This window comes from Pundamilia nyererei, unplaced genomic scaffold (genome assembly GCF_000239375.1).
Source record: "Pundamilia nyererei isolate P.nyererei 1_Seehausen unplaced genomic scaffold, PunNye1.0 scaffold00031, whole genome shotgun sequence".
NCBI classification, from domain to species: Eukaryota; Metazoa; Chordata; class Actinopteri; order Cichliformes; family Cichlidae; genus Pundamilia; species Pundamilia nyererei.
This window is the reverse complement of record NW_005187432.1, coordinates 3,706,666-3,716,857: the sequence shown is the minus strand read 5'-3', so window position 1 is coordinate 3,716,857 and position 10,192 is coordinate 3,706,666. Positions and strand designations below refer to the sequence as shown.

Genomic DNA, 10,192 nt, shown 5'->3' with positions numbered 1-10,192 from the left:
GGCACTGCAGTAAAGTCAGTGGTGTTGTCATGTTTGGCACTGTAAATGTGGCCTTTACAAACAACACCAATGCGTAAACCCCAGGAGAAAAAAAGGGCAATAGATTCCTACTAACAGGGCTTTTTACTATGAGGTGACCTTGCATAAACCATGTGTATAAATGTAAGCACAGTGATTACGGGACACACATCATTTAGAAACAGGAAATATGAACGACGCATTGGTTGTTTACCTTTACCGGGAATCTGATTAAATCACCACTTAACACTGGCTGTGGCGATGCCTTTGAGACGTGCTCGAAGGCTGTATTTTTGTTTTTCCGCCAAACCACTGTTTTCTAGGTTAAGAAACCTGAGCCATTCATGTCATCATCTGGTGTTTGTGCAGCTTTATCGTAGTTAATAATACCTTTAAAGTCTGTGTTGGTACACAGGGGCCTGGGAAAGCTGTAATAGTGGGTTAGGCGACCCAGGCAAACTTCACGTTCTTCCTTTGGGCCAGCTGAATTATAAATAAGCACATAAACATATCGATAAGCATGGACATATACTAGAGTTTTGGATTACAAAAAGAGTCTTGGCGAGGGCAGGGGTCGCTGGCTGCATTAGCAAACGGGTGTCTCTGAGCACATTGCTGCCTTGACTGGTGTTATCTGCGCGGTGGGTTGTGGGTGTGTGAGCGTCGAAGTAAAATGGCGGACTTGGCAAACGAAGGTGAGTAAGTGGCAGAATGAGAAAAACAATACAGCTACTGTGGCCATGTAAAGCGTGTCTGTTCGCGGTTTGCATATTTGATAGCTGAAATCAAGCAACTGTGGCACACGTAAATGGCGACTTCAGGTGGATTAATAACGTCGCGGCGTTTATAAGGTTACAGCGTTAGCAAACAGGCTAACAATGCTAACGCTGGGCTTGGGGTAATACCTGGAATGTCTTGGAACGCCCTCCAGTTCTGCCTGTCAGTTAGCCGGTTTACCTCCTAACGCTAGCACCCGGCTATTTATAGTCGGTGTGTGTGTATTTGTTGCCATTTGTGGTGAGCTAAACGATCTAAGGTGATTATAAACACCAAACTTGGCTAAGCCACATTTGAAAAGCACAGCTTGTAACGAAGCTAATATGTAAGAACAGCAGTGATTGGAAACAGTGTCCGTGTTTATTTCATGTTGTTAGCTTTACGTTTTAGGTTTGCTTGACGTTCATTTAGGCGCGTAGAGGAAAATGTCAGCCAGTCAGACAATGCTTCGGTTTAGCCTCTGTTTGTTTGCGCGTTTTCTTATTCCATCAAAATCAGATTGTCATCATGTTTGGCTTCTAATATGGGAGAATGAAGTGAGGACTGTAGTGACATTGTTTGTCAGGCGACATGACTCATGCTGGTTGGAGCGCATTAGCAGGCTAACTAGCCATCGAGCTAAACCTCCCTCGGCTTTAAGGAACAACCAGTGGCGCCGACTATTTACTGAAAAGGGTCAGATGGGTATATATGCTAACTGGTTAACATAAGCAAGGGACGCATTGGGGCTACTTGTATTTCAGATGTGAATAGAAGTGTTTCATGCCGGAAATCTTATATTCATTGGACAAGTTAGCTGATTGTGAGACAGACAGCAGATATAAAGGTGGGGGTAAAATGTAGGTCACACAACATTTTCTTTAGTTTCACACAAAAATGATCAGCTTAAACCATGCGGAGCGTGTGTCAAAGCGGTGATTGTCGCTTCAGGAAACAATCGTGGCTATGTGCTGCCGGCTTTTGGCTGATATCGCATGCATGCATGTTTTGCGCAGCTACAGCGATGCTACACCTGTTCAGTGTGCAGGCCTGACCCAGACAGAGGAAAACCTTTGTCTGCTAACGTTATAGGATTACACATCTTACACCAGGGTACAGTGTGAACATAGAGTCGTTAAGTGGCTTGAGCTGACATCATGTTATCGCCTAGCATGGCTTTAGTTATTCTTGTTATGTTATGATCATAGATTATGGAGGCAAGAAAATACCGGTGGAAAGCGTCATAATTTCTCATTTAGTTATTTATTTATTTAAAATGACACAGTCTCTGTCTAGTTTGCCCATTCTGCAATACGTGTATTTGCATATCTCACATTTGATCACGTTATTTAGTTTATTGTGGATTGTTCACTTTAGGTAAACTTAATGTGATTTAATTGTTCCAGGAACTTCTAATAGGATTGTATGGTTAAGTTTAGTGTACTCGGTTTGATGGCATGATTTCGCCTGGCTGGTTGACACAGATAGAAATCAGATTGTTGTTAAGCTGCATTTTTGCAGGTCATCTTTTTAAGTTTCTTACATTTAAATTAGTTGTGAACAGTTGTTTAACTCACTGGAATCTTGACCACAGCAATTTTTGAAAAGTTAGACTTTTTATTTTTAATCAGCTGTACAGTCTATAAAATAGAAGATGTCCAAATACACTTACTGCTGCACACCTTAAGTTAGTGTTTAGATGACTAGCCTACATCTTTTCTTAACAGACAAGCCTGCCATAGCGCCCCCTGTGTTTGTTTTCCATAAAGATAAACCACAGAAGGTAAGTTTCTGTTTTGTTTTGCTTTTCTTTATCTATAAGGGCTAAAATTGCCTTTTTGAGTTTGCAGATGTTATTTATGCCAACATTTAGTCAAGCTGACTAGTTTCTGAAAAGCACACATCCTAGAAAAGTTGTTGGATTCAAATTTGTCACTGTTAGCAGCATTTCCTGCAAAATCAGCGCACATCTTTCTTGCTAGTTTGTTTCTAATTTAATTAAGTCAAATTTTCATGCATTTAAGAAAGCTACCTAGGATTTATGAGTAATGGTGCTCCTTTGGTATAAATAAAAAACCCCCCAAACATTTTGCACTTCCTTGCAGAGATCTGCTGAGGGCTCAAGTGCAGAGGATGGAGAAGGTAAATGAAATATCCAAATTGGCCACTTTGTTTGTCCATGTTATCTTTCTGTTTAAACTGACATACAGTCATTATCATTTCACTTCATTCAGATTCAGATAAAGATGAGGGAAGCTATACTCCCCCTGTGAAAAGGGAAAGGACCTCATCATTCCCACCCCCACATTCTGGTAAGGGCACGTGATGACTAAGCAAAGCAGAGCGTTTACTTTATGTTGCTTCTTGCCTGTGGTGTACACATTGATTTGTATGCTGAGTGCAGTGCCTGTCTGTTACTTTGCAGTTCCCAAGAACAATGTATTCATGCCCTCAAGTTTCTGCCAGTCTCCGACTGGGAACTCTGACTCCGAGCCAGGTGAGCAATCTAGACCACTATTAGTTTTCCTTTCACAGCTTAAAGGGCCCCTGTGGTTAAAAAAAAAAAAATCTCAGTATTAAAAATCAAACGCTTCAACAATTTAAGGCAGTTGGCACAAGACGCTCACTAAAACTGGTAAATAGTAGCTTTTGCTGACTTAAAGATTTTAAGTCACAGATCATTTTGGTAATTCTAAAAGTGTCACAAACTCTTAACTCTCACCAAGTTGACTCTTAGTTCTAGTTGACTCTTATTTAGCTATTTTACTCTGATTTTGTCCATTCAGTTTTGACTGCTGTCCTTTCAGTCTTTACTGCATAAACATAAACTGAAAGCAAATTTTTATAAATGTAGTATTGGTATTTACTTTACAACTTTTTGAATTATTCAAAATATTTCTGCATCTTGTTTTTGTTTGGCTTAAATTTAAGTCTTTGTATTTAGTCTGGTTTGAGATTTCACTTCTCCTTGCTCATTTCTCATTTGGCTCTCACTGCTCCAAAGATCTGTCAGTTTGTGTCATGTGTTGCACAAAGACCGTTCAGTATACCAAGCAGGGAGAAGTCTTTTTCTATATTTTGTAATTTGCCGCCCTCTCAAAACCTTCAGTAATACAGAAAATTTGTTTTTCTTTTAAGTTATAAGAGCAATATGGCCTTGAGTCGCTTGTGATCCTGCCTCCATGCTCTGAACTGCCAGATTCAACTGGAAAACAAATGTGTGATGCTTGAATTTTAAAAAGGCAGAGTTAAGGTTAACATTAGTAAATACATAGGCTTTGTTATTATGATTTCCTAGTGTCATGTGGTGATAGCTGACAGCAATTTTCCAAGTGCCACTGCTACAGAGGACTAGCTTATTGGGTATTAAAAGCTAGTTTATTTAGCGCCGTCTTAGGTGTCTATGGTGTCTTTCTATGAATACAGTATGACTTGGATATAATAGCTGTTCCCACATTAGATCCTTCTTTGTAATTGAAGTATTTCTTTCTTTGCAAATGTATAAAATATAACCTGAAATTCTAAACAAGCTGCAGCTGGTAGGTTAGGGTAAGTTGGGCTTTAAACTTTAAAGGTTTCCGCTTCATGACCTTGCTTGTGCAAGCTCCTTGCCAGGGTTAGAGGTGTGTTTGTGTCAAACTAAAATTTGTCATTTTTTTTATGTTGTTTATGCCTTTTTGTTAAGTTAAAAAGCCATGTAAATCCCCCCCCCCAAACAATAAATTTAGTCATTTGCAGTTTATATATCTGTTGTTCATTTGCACAGGAAATCTACAAGGCCAAAAAAGTAGTTATGTTAGTTGGCATAAATTAGGCTAATGGGAACAAAAACATGTGCATATTTGTTAAATAAGAAATTAAACAGTAACTGTAAGGAGAGGAAGTTAGGGTGAAGCTGGATTAACAACATTGTTTATCAGTAGCATATCTCTAACACAAAGCTTGTAAATAATTATCTTGTGGTAACTTTGCTTTGAACTCAGCAGCACTCGTCTGTGTCTGGTTTTCCTGCCAAAGCATAATATTTATAGGACGTCTGACCAGTAAATTTGTTGTATCACTTTAGATGTTAAATGATTTTGTTTAATTTGTGAAGCTCAGCTTAATCAGTCATTTGCCGAGTAGCCGTTCATACTTTAATTTGTTGAATCACTTTCATCAAGGTCATATTACACTGGTAAGACGAGTCAAAATGGGGGAAAATATCATTATGAAAAATACTGACTAGTTAATAGAGATATGAAATTATTATTGCAGAAGCACTTTAAGGGAGAATAAGGAAGTATGATTTTTATGGATTTTTTTTTTTAATCCCATCTCTTGTCAAAGATAAAAGTGACCCAATCTTCTTTTTTTTTTTCTTTTTTGCTTTAATGGCTTGAGCTCAATTGAAAAGTGACGTAGAGGTTTAAATCACTAGTCAACAGATTTACGGAGAGGACTTCCACTTGAGCAAACAAACAGGCTGTAGTTAATAACTGCCTGAAGCATGTTACATAATGTGTGTATTTGAAAGTAAAAATAATGATGAACAGACCCAAAAAATGTTGTTAATAGGGACGCAGAACTACACTATGTGCTGGAAGTTTGGTTATTTTAGTTGCATTTAAAATGTTTATAGTGCTTTTATTGCTTGTGTGGTTTTTTTCTTCATTGTTTGCATGCATGTCCTGAGAGTTGCTGGTTAGTAAAAATGTTGAAAGATATTCGCATTCATTTATATTTAATTATGCAAATACTTCTTATAATTAGATTGAAAATGTTTTTCTTTAGCATCTGTGTAATCTAAGCTTCACACATTTATGCACACTGGAAGGGTCTCCTAAACGCTGAGGACAAACAGGATGTGGCTTTTCGCATGTGCTTTTGGGTTTCTGTTCTAGTGCTGATTACTTGATGGTATCCCAATAAAGCCACTGAGATGAAGAGACGGCAGTAGAAATAGATCAAAGGCCCTAGAGCCCGCCATATTACTGAGATTCCAACACAACTCTTAAGGCCGTACAAGGGTTGCTGTGGTAACTGGCTCTGTGGTTACAAAATTTGCAAAGACAGAAGAGCATGCTCACATTAGGTTGTTGTGCAATACCTGAATATGTTTTTTTAAACTTTTGCTTCTTTTTATGGTTTGTTACACCAGAGGAGAAGCCCATGGGGTTCCGTTTAAAACCACCGACTCTCATACATGGACAGGCACCAAGTTCAGGTAGATGTTTAACATGTTTTTGTGTTATTTTTACTATTTATACTATGGTTTTGTTATATACCTGACCACAAAAATCTGGCAAGTAGCTTTTGTAGTTGGTTCAGTTTTTCTGTTTATTTGCAGTATAATACAAAAGCTATTGTTGGATTTGCATGAAATGTTTTTGCATTAGGTGTTACTTGGTCCACACATACAAAATATTTGGAAAAGGTTTCTACTGTTTTAGATGGAGCAAAATTGCATCATATCTTCACAATTACTTTAGATTTGTTACTGAAATAAGAAAAACTGGCAGATATCATCAGATATCATCATGAGGCTCAAAAAACCCCATCTAGATGTAAACTCATTGTTGATCCAGACACTCAGTTCATGCACAGGGTGGAGGGAACTTTCATCCTTGGCAGATGTTTACTCAGACCGATCCTGTTCATTATGCATTATCATTTATTATTCAGGCTTTATCTGATGAGGACATTTAATCTTAATTATCAGCACTGACATTGGTACAGTCCTCATGAACAATTGATATGATTATACAAGTTACAACTATGTTTGAAAGCTGTCACAAAAAGTCAAGCATTTGAATGCAGGTTATGGTCTGGAATAACATCAGATTGTGCAAATATGCCCCCCCCCCCTCAAATGAAGGGCTCCCAAATGACTACTAATGTCATATTGACCTACCCCTTACTTGTACTCTACTCCCAGGCAAAGCTTTGAATATTTGCAGATTATTTTTAGTGAATCCAAAAAATTCTTTCTGAGCAGCCCACACATCAACCTGTACATGTAAAAGATATAACTGTGTGTACAAAGCATGAGAAAAACTGCCTCGGTTGCAGGTGTCCCTAGTCAGAAACCCAAGGAGCAGCAACGCAGTGTCCTCCGCCCTGCAGTTCTCCAGGCACCGCCCTCTAAATCACATTTAGAGTCCAGTGAGTAAAGCTCAGAGTCTTATACTCATTAGTTAATCACATGTAATTTAAGATATAATTGCAGTCGTTGTTCTCACTGTGCAAGCTGTTTTGCTCATGAGGTGTGTCGCTTCAAATGCTATCAGGATAGGTGAAAAGTTGGAATAATTTCCCTTTTTTTTTTCTGTCTGTAGATTCCAGTTGTGGAACCAATGGTGTGAAAAAGTCCTCAGATGGTGCACCTGTGACCCAGTCCCTCTTCCTGAACAACACAGAGCACTCAGCCACGCTGACTAAGACACCGGTGAGAAGAAGCAAAACCTAAACAATTTATAATTAGGAGACAGAAATCAAACATGACTGCATTTCCTGCAGTTTTTGTTTGTTGAGTTTTTGTATTACAGTTTTTGCTTGTGTGTTTTATTTGTCCTGTTGACATATTTGTCTTTTTACTGTGTTAATAGACACAAGTCATAGAATGAAAAGCTCCAGCATAGAAAATTCATGTTTGTTTTTTTAAAAATGTTTTTTGTTTACATTTGATTAAATAATATAAACATATTTATTAAAACATACATGTGTAAACTGTTACTACAAACATGTTACTACATTGCAACACTTGCTTTTCTGTCATTATCTCAGGTCTCCATCGTTACAGGGTTTTTTTTGTTTGTTTGTTTCTTTAATGAATCTTTCAGCCACAGCTGAAAAAGGCAAACATAATTTGACTAACAAAGAGAAACCACACAGGTTGCGTGAGTTTGCTCCTCGTAGTGTTCAGAACAGCAGTCCAGCCAGTTTCAGTCATTTGTTTAGGCCAAATAAAAATTTGTGCTGTGACTGTTTTTAATAAATTAATTATGATTAAGCTTCGGTTTCAGCACCTAATAAAGTCCAAATGACTTCAAAGTGATGACTCATTCACATGCGTATCATTTGTACAAGTAAAGCAAACATTTTGGCTTCGTTATTTCTTAAGTCACAAGTATGTTAGAAATTCTGATAATTGAAGAAATAATGAAGCACAGATGTTGCTTGGACACATTTCTTCAAACAGCATGAAAATGAACGAGACCACCTTGGAGTCATTTGGCCGCACATATATGTGCTTCAGCAGGGTTACCATAGTTGTATTCAGTTTCCCACAATACTGGATATTACAACCGTTGATTCTTTGTAAGGATGAATAAAGGAAATTGTACGTTTTTATCCTGTGCATAGACCCTAAATCCACTGTTGTTGCCTGCAGCTGGCCCTTCACTAGCTCTTCAGAGTGTCATTACTAGCCACTGTCTAAAGCTATGCAGCTGGATTTGCAGTGAGACCAGAGACTCGGGCAGCTTGCTGATTCTTATTCTTGATTCTTTATGATGGGAACTTCACACTACATTGCATGAATTAACTAGTAACTAAATGATCTGCAATCAGTTTCATCCAGAAATATTAACTATATTGCTGTGCCACTAATAGGCTTGCTAGGTAAATGGATTTGCATTAGGAAAATTAGGCACGTCTTGCTGCTGTATGCCACTTTTCTAGTATTTTGGCTACATACTTGACAATGACCCAGACTGCTAAAAGTGCAATGTCACTTTTTTCTAAGTGAGACTGGGTCCCGTTTGTTTTTATGCAATGCACAGTCAACTGCAAACACAGTTACGGTGCAAGTTGCAGTCAGTGTGGTTTGTGGAAGATATTAATGAAACTTGCTGCATGCAGGGGAAGTTCTTGTTGGTAAAAGATCCTTCAAATCTGATAAAGGCTCAGTGAACACTAGTTATATTAGTTGACCCTGCTGCTCTGTTTCTTCCTGTTTCAGAAACATGAAAATGAGGAAGATGGCTCGAGTGGTAACAAGGATGGAGAAAGAAAAGAGAAGAAAGAGTCAAATGTAGCAATATCATTTGTGTTTGGTCAGAATATCAAAGACAGAGCAAAGGTGAGTTTTCCTTCTGCTGGCTGTGAGCAGGTGAATTCGAAGCAAGAATTTTTGTGTCAAGCAATAGTGTGTGTGTTTGGTGAAATTGGATTTAAAAAATAAAGTTTTCTATAGCATGTGTAGCACCATCCTGTTTAGTACATAATGTGACGTCGTTGGTTGGTTGCTGCTAATAGCTAACATATGGTAATGTTAGTCTAACTGGTGACACAGTGCAAATGCAACTAAGTTTCTTACCAAAGTGCAATCAAGAAGCCTACCATCATCAGGATGTTCCGAGGGGAATAGATTAATGTGGGTGATGACCCAAGGGGGGGCACACAGGAGCTTCCAAGGAAGAGATGCCGTAGTTCTTGGAACCCTTCTTTGTTTGTTTTGGTTTTGAAATTCTGTTGGGAAACTGCTGTGGAAAATTGTTTAGGTAAGCACATTATCTCACTGATAACTTTTACTCACTTCTAATATGAAGTAAATTAAAATAAGTGAAGGGGGGTGAGACTTGAAGAGTCCCACCTGCGAAGATGCTGATGGTTATCAGGATTCCTAATCTTGCTTTGATAAGAAACGTTATGTTTGCAATGCATGTAGTAACCAGTTATCTTGTAGTTTCGCTGTGCTTGTGAAAAGAAAGATTTAACTTCGAAATAACTGGGGGTTAAACCTACTGATCCTATTTTCTGGGTATGCACTCTGTTGGCTGATTGGTCGCTCAGTCTGTACACCGACCTCATGAGATCAAATCAAATAGTGGGGAAGGTGCTTGACTCCAGCTAGTTGGTTCAGTGAACATCTGACTCAAACAGGCTCTCCCTCACACAGACCTATTTTACAAAGTCATCTACAAACCTGAGCATTATGGCTAGTTTTGGTAATTCCCGTTTCAGTGCAGCTAGCCAACAGTGAAGAAACCACTTTCTGCCTATGAGACAGAGTGGACAAGATATTCTAGTTTTTGTTTTTAACATAAAACTCATTGCTGCAGTCAGGGGCACCATAAAAGTGAGCCTTAGGCTGCTTTTTAGCTGTCACAAGTTATATGCTAATAACCAACCCACCAATGACATCACATTCTTCACACAAGATGGCACTTTTTTTTTTTAAGAGTAAGTGGAAATATTTATTGTGAAACTTTAAAGTGGACATGAAACAAGTGCTTACTTATTGCTTGGACCAACATGATGCTTGGATTACATCATATTGGGTTGGTTAAGGATTGTCTGTAGAGATTTCTTAATCTACTTTCTGTCGTAAGATTTCCTTCCTGTCTCTCTCTCTCTCTCTCTCTCTCTCTCTCTCTCTCTCTCTCTCTCTCTCTCTCTCTCTCTCTCTCTCTCTCTCTCTCTCTCTCTCTCTCTC

General features: G+C 38.5%; 1 protein-coding gene across 2 annotated transcripts in view; it reads left to right on the top strand.

Annotated features, from left to right (window-relative positions):
• The first annotated feature begins 533 nt into the window (after positions 1-533).
• The window catches only part of ranbp3b (RAN binding protein 3b), a 14,465-nt gene continuing 4,806 nt past the window's right edge, over positions 534-10,192 (top strand). The window contains exons 1-9 of one of the 2 annotated variants that reach the window (XM_005729102.2): positions 534-713; positions 2,544-2,557; positions 2,880-2,916; positions 3,009-3,086; positions 3,200-3,271; positions 5,915-5,980; positions 6,826-6,918; positions 7,092-7,201; positions 8,717-8,836. In XM_005729102.2, the coding sequence (XP_005729159.1) occupies positions 692-713; positions 2,544-2,557; positions 2,880-2,916; positions 3,009-3,086; positions 3,200-3,271; positions 5,915-5,980; positions 6,826-6,918; positions 7,092-7,201; positions 8,717-8,836 (612 nt within the window). In that variant the 5' untranslated portion in view covers positions 534-691. Of the gene's footprint in view, positions 714-2,501; positions 2,558-2,879; positions 2,917-3,008; positions 3,087-3,199; positions 3,272-5,914; positions 5,981-6,825; positions 6,919-7,091; positions 7,202-8,716; positions 8,837-10,192 lie in introns of both variants that reach the window. The other variant, XM_005729101.2, reaches the window with a different exon arrangement.